Consider the following 16,953-nt stretch of genomic DNA (forward strand, 5'->3'; position numbering starts at 1 on the left):
GATGAGGGTGGTGAGACACTGGAACAGGTTGTCCAGGGAAGCTGTGGATGCCCCATCATTGGAAGTGTTCATGGTCAGGTTGGACAGGGCATGGAGCAACCTGATCTGGTGGAAGATGTCCCTGCCCATGACCATGGGGATTGGACTAGATGGTCTTCAAAGGTCTCTTCCAACCATTCATGATTCTATTATTTCCTTGGAGAAGGCAGGCGGTGGGACACAGGGAGGTTAGCAGAGCTCACAGAGCATCTCCCACCACCAGCAGGGACCAGGGATATGTCCCCTTCAGCAGCCAAATCCCAGGTGTTGGAGAGCAAGGTCACCTGGTAAGACCATCTCTGCTTTCTCTAATCGGTCCCCAGCAGGGACCAGCAGCAGCTGCTGCAGAGGAAAATGAAACAAAATTTCACCTATTATCCTCTGCCTGTGGAGGAATTTCTTCCTAATTCCTGTCACTTCGGGTTTGCCTGCTCAGGGAAATTAATCTGAAATCAAGTGGGCTGTGAATTCAGAGCGCGGCAGCAATCCCAGCATAGCTTGGACAGAGAGTTTTCTAAGCGGCCGGGCTATTCCCCAGAGCACGAGGCTAACCCTGGCAATTTAACAGAGCCTCAAGCATCAGGGTTTATATACATTAGTGTAGGACCTTGAGTCAAAAACACACGAGATGGTGCAGCCATGGGGAAATTAATTCGACAGCCTTCCAGCCTCGCTGCAAGAAAAGAAACGGGGAGAAGACAAATATTTGGCGAGTTATGCCGGTGTGTGGATGGCTCAGACAGAAGATGATCCCGTGTTGGAGGACTCGCTGCTTTGCATACTGATTTGGAGAACATGCAGGGAAGGTTGTTTCAGTGTGTGAGCGCGGGAAATAAGGGATCCAGCTGAAAAAAAGCGTAAGGGACTGTGTTAAACTCTTCAGTTAGGTAGGTAAACCCTATCTAGGGTTAGGGTAAAAATCATCAAATCTCATATTGAATATTTTTGCAGGCAGTGAGGACTATGAGGTCTGATCCCTGTAAATAGTGAACAGGGTCCGTAGGGAGAGCTGGACAGAGAGGTTCACCTTTCAAGCTCGGGGAGCATCGAGCATCTTTGCAGCCACCCTCACACAGAGGAGTTGAAAGGATTGTGATGGTCTCGGCTGTTTGTCAGGCCCAGGGTTCACGTTGTACGTGGTGCCCCAGCTCTGCTAAACCCTTCCAGGGTGTTGGACCAGCATGGCATACAGCTGTGGCTTGGACAAGTGAGGGAGAGGTATGAGAAGAGGATGACTGAGGTCCAGCAAAGCGCTTGTATTGCTGAGATGAGATCCCTTAGCCAAATAACCGTGCCTTGCAGAGCCTTCCACGTACCCTGATGCGAGATGTCCTACCAGATCAGCTCATCTGCTGAAAAATAAGTCATAAAATATAATAAGAAGAAAATAAATCCAATGCATTTCTAGATTCTTCCCACAGCTCAGCCACCACCTGGTTTTATCCCCGTTGTACAGCCCTTCCCTTCTCCGATAACTACACCCAGCGTACCTCTGCTCTTCCACAACCCCATAGACACCCTGCAGCCCTTACCTGTGACACCCTTCAGACCCTGTAGCATCGTCCAAAGCCCTCGCCCCGCTCCCCTCATCAGCCAGGACTCCTTGCTCCTCACTTGCAGCATCTCTTCATCTTCCAGCCATGCTGCCTAGCTCTGCCAGGCTCAATATAATCTATTCTTCACCATCCTCAATTCTCCCTGAAATCTTTTCCTATTCAGGATCAGGGGATATTTAATGTCCACCTGCGCAAGCACACGGATCAGAATCTGCTGCCAGCTTTATAAAGTGTACCTATCTATTTTGCAGGCTTGTGTGTATCGAGGTAGAAAGGAAAAAAAATCTTTGCATCGCTCTTCGGTTCCTTATTACAGCCGCAGGAGACAGGAATTCTGAGTACCTGAGTTGTAAATGTGAAACTTATTGCTTAAACAGCCACATTACAAGCAGGCTATCAATCACATTTGGCAATTATTAGTACTTTGTGAGTATTTTGAACTCAAGTATGTGACAGTCTCATCCATCCTGGAACAGAGAAATCCATGGGCATTTGCATACAAGGCTGAACTGCAGGGAGATACAGCTCCGGAGGATTTTTACTGCAGCTGCAATGGTTATGTGCTCGGCACTATACATTTTCTGTAAGCAGAAAACTGACCCTATATAAGCTCTGTAAAGATGAGTCCTGTGTATTGAACCCAGGAAGCAGAGTTTTATAATATCCCTCTATGCCTATGGTGTAAGGTGGTTCTATATGGTATTTTTGCTATAATTATTGAGTCCAAGCATAATGTACTTTATTTTTATAAGCCGTTCGGAGCACCTCTGGAGCCAGGTGTATCATGGCACGTGGCGGGTGAATCAGTGCTGCTGGGTGTAAAGTCCGGGGAAGTTCAAAGCCGTTTGATAAGGACTGGTGAATGCTTCCTGATTTTGAAATGTCTTGGTGGTGGTTTTGACTTCTGCTGAAGCACCCATCAAGGGAAAAACCGAGGTGGGGTCTGAGCTACCTCTAACACGGTATTAAGAAGTAATCCACCTATCTGCAAGGTGCTCCAGAATTAGCGTAATCCCTAAATAAACACATAGGTCTTGCAAGGGGGCCTGATCAAGATGAAGCAGGCAGCTGGAAGGAAGCAGTGCTCTATTTCAGAGATACCTGCTGCACACATGCGTTACGTTTAACGATCCTCGTCCCGTGCTCAAACAACGAACACGGCAGGAATCTCCAGGGAGTTGTTTCTGATTTACATGGATGTAAATGAAACCGAAAATAACTCTCCTCAAGGCCGTAGCTGAGCAGCTGATCCGTCCCCCAGGTCACAGCCCCCCAGGAGTCACCCACCACCTTCAATGGGATGAATCAGTGTCTAGAAAGCAGCTCCACCGACGACATCCAGAAGCATTAAGCTTCATTAGAGGCCGCACCTCTAACGAGATGTAGGTATCACGGGCTCTGCTGAACCACGGGGATAGAGGTAAGGACACCGGGAGCGTACCTATGTCTAACGTTTCTCTAAAAGGAGCAAATTCTGTATCCTGGACCCAAGATACTGCAGAACTGGTGGCAGGAGAAGACCCCAGTGCCACCCGTCCCGGAGAAACCCACGGCCCGTGTTCTGCTCTGGAGGGAGACGCACGCTGCTCCCTGCCCTGCCTCGCTCCGCACAAAACTCCCAGCAGAGGAGCGGTGCAAGACAGAAGAAACCCAAAGCAGGAGCGGAGCAGGCTCAGAGCCAGGGGCTGGGTACCCGTCGCTGAGCATCAGCATCAACACCTCTCTCGTTAGGTATGACAAAAAAAAAAAAGATAACCTCCCTGCGCTTCTCCCTGTTTTCAGACCTTTTAAAGCCAGAAATCTCTTTCGCTCTTTGTTGCTCATCTTGACAGTAAAAATATATTTTAAAAGTCCTTTAATCCAGCAGGCGATTCTCTCTTTTTCCGTGGCTTTCCCACGCAGGCAGGCTGGCAGCCGCCAGGCATCGCCCGTGCAGCCAGGCTTCTCCTCCAGCCCGGGCCCCGGGGGGCTGCCGTGGATTTAAGGAGTTGAGGGGGACACGGGGGTGACGGGCACCCACACGTCTCCCCGAGGGTGCTGGGCCCCACGGCACCGGGACTGCACAGCCCGCGGGTGGGGGGTGTCTGTCCCCTTGTCTGGACAAGGGGTGACGCTGTCCCTGCGGTGCCCCTGGCTCCTGGGGGGGGCAGTGGGTGCCCACGGGGGGGTGCTCATGGGGAGGGGTGCCATGGGGGGGTGCCGACGGGCGACGGTGCTTGGGGGGGGGGGGAGGTGCGCACGGGGCGGGGTGTGTGCACACGGCGGGGGTGCTCACGGGGGGAGCACACGGGGGGTGCACACAGGGGGATGCTCACGGGGGGGTGCTCACGCACCCCCTCACCGCCTGACACACTTCTGCTCTCACACACGAGCACACAGCCCCTCTCACACGCTTGCACGCTCAGAAACACACACAGTCACACACGTACAGCAGCTCACACGGACCCACGCACTCACAGAGTATCACACACACAGTATCACACACGTATCACACCCCCACAGTATCACTTGCACATGCGGTATCACACCCACACGGTGTCGCACCCACAGTACAATACGCACACGCGCTCACACTCGCACACGCACAATCTCTCACACCCAGTATCACGCTCACCCACGCGCAGTAACACTCGCACACGCGGTGTCTCACACAACCAGCATTACACACGCACACACTCACGCAGTGTCACACTCACAGTGTCACACACAGTCACACGCAGTGTCACACTCACAGTGTCACACACAGTCACACGCAGTGTCACACTCACGCCGTGTCACACTCACGCAGGGGCCGTAACACACGCTCACACAGTACCACGCTCGCGCACACCCACTGTCACACGCACAGCCACTGTCAGACGCACGGCACCACGCGCACACGCGGTGTCACGCACACGCCGTCACACACCCACTATGACGCACACTCGCGCTCCCTCTCCCGCCCACCCCGGGCGCTGCCGGCCCCGCCCCTCGCACTACATCCCCCAGGCGGCCGCGCGGGCGCATGCGCACTGCCTCTCGCCGCCGCGGGCCGGGAAGTGGCAGCGCCGCAGCAACCGCCGCCGCCGCCGGGACTCGGGGTGAGGGGCGCGGCGGGGCCGGGGCCGGGGCCGGGGCTAGGGCCGGGCCGGGCCGGGCCGGGCCGGGCCGGGCAGCGCAGCGCAGCGCAGCGCAGCGCCGGGCAGGGCAGCGCCGGGCAGCGCCGGCAGCCCCTTCGCTGTGGCGCGGGGGGCCCGGGCCGTCCGTGAGGGGCCTCCCCCAGGGCCGCGAACGACCGGTACCGACGCGCGGCCGCGCTGGGCCCAGCCTGCCCCTGCCCGGGCCGCTTCAGCCCGCTCGGAGCGGCGGAGCAGGCGCGGGGGGGTGGCCGGGAGCGGGGCCGCCTTCCCCTGCGGGCCCGGGGGGCCGTTCCCCCCCCCCCCGGCCCGGGGGACAGGGGCGCGGTTCCCCTCGCACCAGGCCCCGGCCCCTCCTTCGCCTCCGAGGGGGATCGGTGCCGCCCGGGCACCCCTCCCCCCGCCCCCGCACCCCCGGAGCCCAGTGTGGGCCCGTGAGAGGGTCTTGCCCCGGGGTAACCGGGTGTTTGAAGCGGGGGGTGCCGTCTCGAAGCCGGGAGGCGGCTGCCTTGGCCGCGGAGGGTCTGTCGGTGCTGCCGAGGGCTTCCAGGGTCGGCTTGAGCCCGCTGGTGGGCGTGCGGCCAGGCTGGCCCTGAGTCACCCGCTCCCCTTGGCAGGACTTGGCTTTGCCCTTCCCGGCAATCCCGGCTAAAAGCAGGGGAAGAGCCCTCCTGGTGCTAGTCGAAGCTTTTGGGAAGCTGGAGGAGCCCTCCAGATCTTGCCAGGTTTGCACCCCCACAAGCAAGCAGTCATCCCCACAAATAAATAATCTGCTTCAGTGCCCAGAGGGACCCTGGAGCGAGGGAGTGGGATGCCGGGTTTGGTGTGATCCTGTGTTCAGGTGTACCTGCCCTCTTCTCGCTGCTTCAGCTTTCCTATTCATTCATGCCTGAAATAAGCCCTCTGCCTAGCTGATAGGCAAACGCTTTGTTCCGCTTCAGTTGCGATCTTTATTTTCCCCTCCGAAGGGAACTCTCTTGAAGCTTGTTTTGAATGGAAGGAGTCCAGGTTTGGAGCGGTCGGGTTTTATTTCTTCTGTTCTTTTGGCTGTCAACCCAGCCACCTTGTGCCGCGAGGATCAGCAAAGGCTGGAAGAAGCAGGACTGTGTCGAGGGCAGATCGATCTGCGCGGCAGGAGTTATTAATTCGACCTCCCCTCTACCACCTTGCTCTCAACCCTTGTTTGCTGCTAGCTGTGTGCTAGTCGGTGCTGGGTGCTTGCGTACAGAAAGGTGTGCTTAGATGTGAGTCATCTCGCAGTTAGAAGTGCAGGTCAGATGATGGGGGGGGCCCTGGCTGGGTGGTTTGGGGTCAGAGTGGCACAGGGCACCTGTAATGCTGCTTCAGCCGTGCCCCCTGCGCAGGGTCACGGGCTTATTACAGCCCCGCTGCCTCCCTGTGCTTTATGTGCTCTCCTAATCCGTGCGTTAATCTTTTCCCGTGGGCTCTTTGTAGCCCTTCCAGTTCCATCTCTCAAGTGGTGTTAGTGGCGCTTAACAAATCCCTCCTGGGCACCCTCTTTTCTGAGCAACCTGCTGAAAAGTCTCTGTTTTACCAATCCGGTGATTTTTATTTTTTTAATGCAGCCCAGCTCAAGGGCTCCTGAGGCCTTTTCTTTTCCAGGTACAAGCTAGCATATAAACTTTCATCAGCGCTGGCAATTTCAGTTCAGAAACTTAAAAAGGGACTTGACATTTTTAGAAATCATCTCAGACCCATGAATTTTAAGATCCTGCATTTAAAGCGAAAGAAAATTGTGCTTTCTGGAAGTAGAACAGGTTTGAGAATTAAACATGTCTTTCGAATTCTTTAATTCCCACCTGCCCCTCCCCAGCTTTCTTATCGCCGTTTGCTGGAGCTTGAGGAGCAGGGAGTGAAGCTGCTGGGAAACACAACCGAAATGCACCCAATTATTTTCCTGTTCAAGTCCCCGATTAAAGCCATGTGGGCAAACGTTTCAGAGGTTGTGCTGGGGCGTAAAGATCCAACCAAACAAATCCAAATTCAAGATCTGAGCCCAAGTTGCAAATTACCTCCTAAGTGGAGGGCAGTTAGCTGGAATATTTAAGTTTGCACTTCAAGTAGTTGCGCTTTCGTTTTCATTTGGGGCAAGGTAGCTCATAGGATTTCTAATTGGAGCTGAACCTGTTTGCTGAATAAACGTAGCTTTTAGGGGTTGGTATGACTTTTAGCTTTTCAGGGCATTTTTAAAGCTCAAGGTAAAGTGTTATAGTCCACGGGATTTTAGCAAAGATGTGTAGCTACTCTCTGGGCTGCCAATCTTCCCAGGACAGAGCCAGCGTGAAGGAGCTGCTGCAGCTGAACTGCTGCTAGCATCCAAAACGCAATGCTGGTAAAGTGGGATGTGTAACGCATCCCAAGCCCCAGCCAGCCATCTCCGTACGGCTCTGATGGCTGCCTACCCCAAACCCTCTCCGCCTTGGTGTAACACACACGGCAGCCCAAGGAGGTAGGCTGAAAACCGCATGAGCAGCTCTGGTATTGAATTTCTCAGCTTTTAATATTTGTGTGCTGCTGAATTCACGGAGAGGGGAAAGGAACTGCAACTTCAGGCCTTTTATTTCTCTTGTTTGCCTTAACTCAGGGACTCTTGTAATTTTGGCTTACTGAAGCTCTCCCGCATTCCTCGCTTCCCAATCCATGCAAACAGCTGCTGGCTCAAGCAGCGTTCAGCAGCGAGAACTGGCAGGAGGCTGAAATACGCCTCTTGCTCCTCCTTTGGACCAGCAGTCCCGGCGCAGGAAATATTTTTCCATTCTGATGGGGAAGTGAATATCGGAGCACGCGGCGTTCGCGTGCAGCCAGTCCCGGTACCTTTGCTTGCGTTTGGGAGCTGGTCAGCGCGTGTGGTGCAGGGTTCAAAGCGTCGCTGCCATCCGAGGGAATGCGTGATAGGCTTTTGTCACCCGGCTGTTCTTGGCCAGTGTCCTAGCGGTGGTACATGAAGGAGGCAGCTTTTCTGCTGGGATACCCTCTTCTTTCCATTTCCTGCTGCTGTGTTTTAAAAAGGAAGGAAGACGAATCGCCGACTCCCTCCACACAGCCTCCCTCTGCTCTCCTGCTCTGCTTGTGGCTGTAGGATGTACAGATGAATATCTGGTAACCAACTTTGGGGCAAAAGTGGTGTTAGTTCTCTATTTGGGGTTCAGAGCACCTGATGCAGGCGGGTACAGAAAACCCTGCAGCCCTGCTTTGGCTCACGCTGGCCCAAGCCAAGCACGGACATGCTGGTGGTCCCTGAGGAGGAGATGTGTTGGTGTGAAATCTGCCATGAAAAGAGCTGGCAGAGGCAGGTGTTCTGTTTGATACCTCAAGTATTAATTTGCTGTTTTGAGCAGTAAAATAACCATCCTTGGTGTATTAGGGGAGAACGAATTACATTGAAAAGATCAGTTGCAGAGCTGGGGTCTTCTGTTGGTGATCTAGAGCGGTTTGTCACCAACACCAGTCAAGCTGGGGGTGTTGTGTAAAAATCTCAGAGCAGCTCATAAACTAATTTACAATGAATTCCTGGAGAAAGTGTTGCTTTCCTCTTATAAATGCAGACATGTGGGTGTGTCTGTTCTTCACTCACTTTTTTTCTATTTCTTTTTTAAGCTAGCAAGCCACATGAGCATGATGGATGGGACGCTCCACGGAGCGTGGGATCTTCCCCCATCCGGCAGGGATGTCATTCTCCATGCAGATGGCATCCTCCAGTGGAAGCCACCTACTGCTTCTCTGCCTCTTGGGAGACCTGAACTTTTCCATTTGACGGAAAGGAAGCTCATAGCTCCCTGCCGACTGTTGGGAGTTAAGCGAGCAATCAATGACGTGAGACCTTAGGAGGGAGAAGGCGACTTTATTTTAAAACAAAATGAATTTTGCTCATTCACAGTCATACCCACCTGCTCACGAGCACCAACACGGGGATCTCCAAGTGATCTGCCTGGCATTTGGGCATCAAGACACGTGTGTCCAGATGGTCTGGATATGATTCCTTGCAATGACGCAGCAGACAAGGGATGCCAAATATCAGATCTCTGGTGTCTCTTGGACAGCTTGGCGACCATGTGATGGCTTTGAGTCTGCTTTTTTACATCCCTTGGGGGCTAAGAGTGGTGGTGATCTTTTGTCTTCCTGTCCCTTCTCTGTGAGTCGTTAGGATTTACTGACTGCCCTTTGTGTCTTTATCTGGATGTCTTAAGGCTCATACCCCATTCTCTGTTCTTCCCCAAATCATCTCGTAATGGCTTGAGTCTCTGGCTTCAGTCTTTGTTCATGCAGATTGTCCCTTGTTTCAAGATGTTCCTTGTTTTCCAAGCCGAGAAGCTGCAGCTAGGTGTGCTGAGATCTTGAGGACGTGCTAAATCACTGCCCTCAGCACAGGCTGTTTATTGTGCCCTGCGTTCCGCCTGGTGCTTCTGTACTCATTCCCATCCGTTCTTCGCTCAGATCACGCTCAGCGTATGTATTCCTGCCATTTGCAGGCTGTGCATGAAGCATTGTCTTCTGGCTTTGCGTGCATGTTTAACGCTGCACAGAAGGAGTCAAGGGACTGATCCTGGATCAAAACTGAGTGATCAGAAGCCTGAATGGAGCTGGTGTTGTAGCCCTGGAGCTCAGATCAGTGAGAAAAGTTTGGGAAGTGCTTGTGTAACCAAGTCATTCGTGTGCACAAGTGCTCGGAGAGCTCTTGCTCACAAGCTGGCAGCTCACGGGGTGGTCAGAGCATAACGCTGCCAGGACCAGTGCTGAGCTCAGATGGGGAGGGATGCAGCGTGGTCGCTTGCCTTGGCATGCTCCTGGCTAGTGAGCGTCTGAACTCGGGTCAGGGCTTACAGATCTGCCCAATGCAGATCAGCAGCAGCTCTGGGCTGGTTTTGTACAGATGCGCAGCAACTGGTGGTGTCTGGGGCCACAAAGAAGCTGAGTCTCTCCGAAGAGTTTTTGCTCTAAATTAGCAAGAAAAGTTGCTAGCATTGGCAGGGAGTGGGTAGGGGTACCTCATTTGCCCTTGACCAGAGGGTTTTGAGGCCGATCCACTTCTCTGTAGTCTCCTAAATGCATAGCGAGCATCTTCTGTGAAAGGCTGAGCTTGTTTCCCTCTCTTAAATGGCTTGTGCGATATGGCTGCAGGGTGGGGTGGATTTGGGGCACCATTCTCAGCTCCGTGTGCTCTCTTTGTTTCTTGCTGCAGGTCCCCCAGAAGAAAATGGTGTGAGGGCAGCCAGCACAGCTGCCACTTCCAATCGCAGCGTGCCCAGACCTCAGGGAGGAACATGGCAGCAGCTCAGGGAGCAGGAAGCAGTTCCGCCGGACCATCCGGACTCCCCGGTTCTGCCCCGGGGCACAGCAGCAACTCCACGGCAGTGGCGGTGTGGGAATGGCAGGATGAATTTGGCAGGTGGAGGCCGTACCGAGGGAACGTCTGCAGCTACATCGAACAGGTTTTTCAGGCCTCTCAGCAGAAGGGCCGGCGTTCGGGGTCAGGGCTTGTCAGCAGCATCCCTTTGGGACACGCGGATCCTGTCTTGGCCCCTTATGTCATCGACATCCCAAGCTTGACGCAGTTCCGGCAGGATACAGGTAAGGGAGCTTCCCTGCCCGTGCTGGGGTTTTCATGAGGCTGCTTATGTGCTTGGAGATACGTGGCATCTTGTTTTGCGTAGGAGAGCCCTACAAAGCTCTGCTGTCGCTGCTAGGCAGTTCTTTGATAGGTGGTGCGTCTGCTTCTCTCCTGATGCTGTCTGCTGCCCAGCACATTAGCACATGAGCAAATCAGTGTTGGCTGGCGTGAATCTGTGGGGCTGGGCACAGGCAGGCGGTGGTGACTTCTTAAGGAGCCTCATCACGGAACCTCTGGAGCTCAGAGCTTGTGAGCCAGAGCCCTAAGAGCTGCAAACTTTCTTCTTGCCCCCACGCACATCCATTCAAGACCACTCGCATAAAAAGGCCTTTTTACGATTCAAACCCTCCCGTTTGAATCCCTTGTTCCCTCTGCGACTGGAGTGCCAGCTGCTTTACCTTGGCATGCCGCCCTGCGCAAGCTGCTTTGCGAAAGCCTGCAGCCCCCGCAGAACGCCGTAATGCTGCAACAGAATATTCCCTGCACTTGTGTTATACGAGGCTGGCTTGCTTCCTCCCAGGGAGGAAGGGCGGGCTGGTCTTAATAGCGGGATTGAGACCTAATTTTCATTCTCATCTCGTCTCTCTTGGGGTCACTGAGGCTAGCAGCTCAGAATTTGCTGAGATGACTCCTACCCTCTTTTGCTCCAGATGTGCTGAGCAGCTGTAGCTTAGAAAGGGGGCAGGAATGGAATGCACGTTCTTCATCACTGGAAAATCCAGGGAGATCCCAAATTACACGCCCCGAATGAGTGGCTGCTTTGGAAAATTCTCCGTGCACCAGTTTCCTCTTTGCCAACGTTTTTCCCACCACCCCAGGACACAGTCAAGCATCACCCCAAGCTTTAGAGATGCGCAGTGCTCCGGTTTCTTGCCAATTGAAGCAATAAGTGAGCAATATCTTGAATCAACTGCACGATTGGGCAATTCCTATAGGAAAGGGAAGCCGTTGGAGCAAATGCGAGTGGTCATCACAGCTGCATCCGTGTGTTTATTCTGACTTGGTGACCTTAGGATTAGTTTTTCCTAGGGGTGTCCAGGTGAGGAGCTTTCTTAGCTGGATGCCTCGGCAGGTCTGGCTCACCATGGCCTGTTAGAGCACCTGGAAGCCCTGCTGGGGCTGTAGCTTCGAGCAATAGAGCATGGACCACCAGAACTGGCACCAGCGCCTGTTTCTTTCTCGTTTTCTTCACACCAAACTTGTGAGGAAACCTTCCAGCCTCTTGTCCTTTCAGCCAGTGCTCCAGCACATGGGCAGCAGTCCCTTGTCAGGAAATAGCCCAGTTTGGTGAGGGTGAGCAGAGTGCCAGTGTGAATGGGACATCCTTCTCCACAAGTAGAGCTGACTCTTCGCAAAGGCCTTGTATCTCTTTAGACCCTTGCGAAAGATCTCAAAACACCTAGCGAATATTGTCCATCGCAGGATGGTTTGGAGTTGGTCATTTTAGAAATGATGTTGACTGATGTGATCTCATCTTTCCTTGGACGAGATCTGTGGCTGAATCGTTAATAACAAAAAGGCTGATTCCACTTCACAGCTCTCCTGCAGCGTTTCCCACCAATTTGGAGGGATGCTGATCAGAGTGGCCAGGTCTGTGAGCCTCCCTCCACAAATACCTGTGTGCTCTGCAATGTGACTATTGGTAATGTTCTCATATCCCCTTTCAGTGGCCCAGTTCTAAGCCAAGCTTTTTCTCTCTGCAGGGCTCTGCCTTAAACATGAACCTTTCTGAGCGAGCAGCCAGCTGACCTTTGTCATGTGCTGGAGAAAAGAATCTCTGCAGGAAACATCCCCATGAAAAATCTTTAAACGGAGCAAAAAATAGGCTGTTGTATTCTGCTCATTAGCTATTAGACAGACAAATAGGCTCTTCAAAGGAAGCCAGGGAGAATAACAGGAAGCCAGTGTTAATGGGACCAGCATCCCCACCAACGGGGAATGACAGCTGTGCAGGGGGATCTTGTGGGCAGGATTAGCCGCGGGCTTCAGCTGCTGGTCGAGGCAGATTAGCTGGGAGTGAATGCAAGGGAGCAGCCGGAGTTGTCCTCTCACCACAGCTGTTTGCCCACCCTGGAGAGGAATGCCAGTTTCTCTGCCAGCCTGGGGGAAGGGGAACATTTTCCAAGTGTATGGCTTTAGTCTTGTTATTGACTCCTAAAAGCTCTTCTCCCTGCTGCTGTTTTGGGATGTTAAAAATACAGGTTGCTTACAAACTCCTCGAGTCCTCTCTGTGCTGCTTTTAGCTTCTGACCTGCCCATGGAGCAGGGGCAGCCTTGCTAATCTCCTCTGAGATATGTCCTGCTGGGCTTTCTGCCACCTTGCTTTACCCGTGGCAGTCCCCTTTCTCCTGGGAGCAGGTTCCCTATGCTCATCTCTAAATGTAGTTCATTTCTCACCATCTCACTTCCAGCCCAGTCTCAGCCCCAGTCCTCCTTCTGCTCAGGGGGTCATCCCTGATGTGGCCCACCCGTTGAGGTCGCAGGTTGTGTGTTTCTCAAATTTGGCAGGACTTGTTTGCTGGATAGGAGCAGTGGTTGCTAGAGTTTGCTCTTGGCTGTTTCATCTGCTTTTCCATGTAAGATGTTGATTCCTGGCTGGGGAAGGTCAGCTTGGTTCTGCTGACACCTTCTGCCCTGACTTCTTCCAGAGGAAGGTCTTGTCCCACAAGAATCGTGGGGGGCTGTGGGCTTTGTGGCTGAGCTATTGGGGTTCAATCCCAGTTCTTACGGGGGAGGTTGCTGTGTTTCACTGGCTGCTAGAAGCTTTTTAGGTGTGCTGATGAGACGATGTCTGTTGGATGGTGTCACTGGAGAGTCCTGCTCTGCAATAAGCAGGACGCTTGGTGCCGCTCCGGCAGCTGAAGGAGAGGTTGCGAGTAAGTGCTGGACCTTTCCTGGCCTCTTATCCCCTGCATGGGCTGAGGCAAGCCATTTCAGTCCCCAGTGCCTCCAGCTTCCCAGCAGAAACACGAGTCCTGCCGTTCCTTGGTATGGCACGTTCTGCCTTTGAGAGAGTCTCAGCCTGTATGCCAGCTCTGGAGCTTAGATCTGTCTTTCCTGATGTCGTTTCTGCAATGACCCGTGGGACATACCTGCACCCCAGCACAGGGTCTCGTTATGGTCTGACCACCAAAGCGCTGTGCAGAAACCGCCAGCACCATTTACAAAGAAGCCCAGGAGCAGAGATGTGACTTTCATGCCGTCAAGCAGAATTTTTAGCAGCAAGGAGGCAGTTAATGTCCTTATGGTTTGAGTCAAGTCCTGGTAATTTCCACAATATCCCAATACTATGGGGTAGAAAGGACAGCAGTGTGGGGTGGAGATACTGGAGCCAGCATTCAGCCAGCCAGAGCCTGAACGCAGGTAGCAATTGGGTTTTGGCAGTGTGGGGTCCTCCTTCTTCCTTGGGCTGTGCTTGTTGGGCGTAAAGCTTGCTTGGATTGCCTGCCCCCCACGGAGCCACCAGCAATATCTGCAGGCTTTAGGTGCAGATACTGTTTTTTACCTGTGGTCCTGGAGCTTAGGGTCATAACTCCCATGACCTCTTAGGAGGCTTTATTTTATTTTTATCTTCTTGGTGCTCTTCTTCTCTGAATTCCTCCTGTGTTGTAACGAGTCGCTGCATCCCTGTTCACCCCCACCTGCAGCCCCAGACTTGCCCCGCGGCGTTTCCCGCTCCTCTTTCGCAGTGCAGAGTGCTGCTGAGGATTTTCCCAGCAGCAGCAGTTTTGACCCTGCTGCAGGAACCTGTTTTTGCAGAGGTTGCAGAGCTTCTGTCCTGTTGGGTGGCTTACCTCCCTCTCATTAGGCTTTTTCTTTTGTAAAGAAAGGAATAAAGTAGCCAGGAGTGAAGTCACCCTGGAGAGCCAGGTTTCCAGGGGGTTTCGAGCTCCTGCTGTTGCCGTCGAGCAGCTTTGCAAGAGCAGCGTGTCTGCTTTCATTTCTCTTCCTTTGTCTGAACAGCTGCTCTCTCCAGTTTCCAAATTACTTTGTTGTCTTCTCTCTAGTCTTGCCGTATCTCCCAGCAGTCAGGAACCTGGAGAAGCTGGCCCTGTCCGTCCTCTCCAAAGTCCTCGACCTTCCCTCCTGAGACTTCACCCACGAGCAAAATTGCCCAGACCCTTGTGTAAGGTGTTTAGCCCCTTAGGCGCTTCTGCAAAGCACTTCCCGAAGGTGTCATGTCTCTATAGTTACTCCGTTGTCAAGGCTGTGGGAGTTGGTTTTTTTAACCAGATCTGTGCCTCAGCCTGAGTTTGGTTTTTTTTTTTAAACTTTTTAATGTCAGGGAGGCGTATGTGATCGCTGTGCTTTTGTGCTTGGGTGTGTCTGTCTCTGCATCCTCTCTCCTTCCCTCCTTTCCCACCCTTCCTCCCAGCAGCTTTTGAACCTGTTGCCAGCCCACAATCAGATTTGGCAGAGGGACAGGGATCTCGGGGGTATTGCGTTTCTCAAAGCTTCATGAGCAAACCCAGCCCTGTCGGGAAGAGAAAGTTTGTTAGTACGCCTGCCGAGGGAGAGGTGAGGAAGGCCACCCCGATGTAGACACCGCAGATCTGTGCAGAAACAAGTCTCTGAGACCAGGTCCCCCTTACTTCTCTGCTCACAAAATGATTCTTTTTTTTTTTTTTCTCCTCCCCCCATGCAGGGACGATGCGGGCCGTCCGCAGGCACCTCTTCCCCGGGGACTCGGCCGCCGGGCAGGGCATCGTCTGGGAGTGGCAGAACGATGAAGGCGGGTGGTCCCCCTACGAGATGAACGTCTGCGTGTTCCTGGAGCAAGCCCGTGCCACGAACCACCAGCGAGTAGATCTCGGACCCTTGGGCTACAACTATGAAGTTGACTTTGTGGCTCAAGTCCAGACCAACAAGACCACAAGGTTCCGCCGCGGTGTTCAGAGGCGCTTGGACTCCCCGTACCCGGTGACAGCCTCCCCGGCACCCCTTCACACAGGGGTGGCTTGTTCCTGCCAGCAGTGCTGGCTAAATGGTGGAACTGGTCCCATCACCACGCGTTACCGGCATTCCATGATAAACTTTCCCAACTCTTCCGCTACTCATCAGGTTTCCGGTAGGACAGCGTCAGTAAGTTCTTCCAGCGTCGGCTTCGTGCCCTATAACAAACCGACTTTGTCTGGAGCAAGGTCAACACCGAGACTCAATGCACAGAGCACCTGGGCTTTGCCTCAAGCTGGGGGCCCCAGCACAGGACTGTCTGCATCTAACGGAGTCAGGTACACACCCTAATTCACCTTTAAATACTGTGCATGTGTCCGAGACCTGCTGTGCTCAGGTCTTCGTTATCTAGGAGCTTCTCTGTCCCAGAGGACTTTACAAGGGTCTTCTCCCTCGACGGAGAGAGGTGTTTGTGCCTTTGTGTCCAGTACAGTGGATGAGAAGGCTTCTCCTCTGCTTTTCCCTTCTCCCACTTGAAATCTAGTCCCTGTCTCCCTGAACCAGTGGAGAAAGCAGTCAGGTTGAGTTACTGCAGGTTTGAGGAAATTTAAAGATGATTGGTGGCATTTCTGGTTACACTTAAAAACAACTTTGAGAGGGACTGAGTGAATGAAAAGGGGACTTGTGAATACCCTCATTAAATTCGAAATATGCAGTAAACATAAAGTGGGAAAACTGCTCTGTGTTCAAAGCTCTTCCCCTTCAAGGAGGGACCACAGCATTCACTGCGTGTGGCTGAGACCTCCTGAGTTCTCTGACAAAACCACGAAGTCCATGTTGGACATTTTTAAGGTGAACAAGAAGAAAAAAAGCAACCCTAAGACATAGGTTTGATCAAGGATTTTTTAAATCCATTGTGAAGGTGTTTAGAAAACCGAACCAGCAATTCACTTTCCCCTTCCTTTGATACCCTGAACGATATTGATCCCTCTCTATCTGAAATCAGTGGGGTGACACTAGCAATCTGAGTGGTGTCCAGGCTATTTGTCAGGCTAAATGCTGATGCAGAGCAGAGGTGCCACTGGATAATCGCAGAAGAGGTTCATTTTGCATGCGTGGAGGTGTTGTGGGGCTTCACTGTTGTGATGTTGGAGGACTGGAAGCGCAAGCAGGACTGGAAGCGATTTAAAATCCAGCTGAGCCTCACTTTGTGAGGGTTGTTTGCCATGTCCTTTTCCTTCATCTTTCTCTCTCCTGGCTGGGTGCTCAGGGTGGGCTCTGGCTCTCTGGAGGGAGCTAGTTACTTTGAAGGAAGGACTGGGAGTTGTTGCGGAGCTAGCTGAGGTCTAGCTTTCCTCAGTTCTTTGAGCTGTCACTCCTCAAACGCTCCAGCTTGTGTGGATGGGTCACCCCATCTGGTGCTGGCTGGAGCAAGCCCGTGCCACGAACCACCAGCGAGCAGATCTCAGACCCTTGGGCTACAACTATGAAGTTGACTTTTGTTGCTCAAGTCCAGACCAACAAGACCACGAGGTTCCGCCATGGTGTTCAGAGGTGCTTGGAGGCCCCGTACCCGGTGACAGTCTCCCCAGCACCCCTTCACATGGGGCTGGCTTGTTCCTGCCAGCAGTGCTGGCTGCTTTCACCGTGGCTTTTCTCTGACAGGGCTGAAACTGGTGTGCATCTCGCAGCACAGGATTTCAGCTCCCGTCAGGGAGCG

The 16,953-nt window shown here is 53.1% G+C and overlaps 1 protein-coding gene across 7 annotated transcripts in view; it reads left to right on the plus strand.

Moving 5' to 3' along the window:
• Nucleotides 1–4,599: 4,599 nt before the first annotated feature.
• Nucleotides 4,600–16,953, plus strand: part of DTX2 (deltex E3 ubiquitin ligase 2) — a 39,480-nt gene continuing 27,126 nt past the window's right edge. For 5 of the 7 annotated variants that reach the window (XM_075168897.1, XM_075168899.1, XM_075168901.1 and 2 more), the window contains exons 1-3: nt 4,605–4,675; nt 9,912–10,300; nt 14,986–15,571. In XM_075168897.1, coding sequence (XP_075024998.1) covers nt 9,994–10,300; nt 14,986–15,571 — 893 coding nt within the window. In that variant the 5' untranslated portion in view covers nt 4,605–4,675; nt 9,912–9,993. Of the gene's footprint in view, nt 4,676–5,234; nt 5,437–9,911; nt 10,301–14,985; nt 15,572–16,953 lie in introns of those variants that run through there. The other 2 variants (XM_075168904.1, XM_075168898.1) reach the window with 2 other exon arrangements.

The sequence above is a fragment of the Calonectris borealis genome, chromosome 19 (assembly GCF_964195595.1).
Source record: "Calonectris borealis chromosome 19, bCalBor7.hap1.2, whole genome shotgun sequence".
Lineage (NCBI taxonomy): Eukaryota > Metazoa > Chordata > Aves > Procellariiformes > Procellariidae > Calonectris > Calonectris borealis.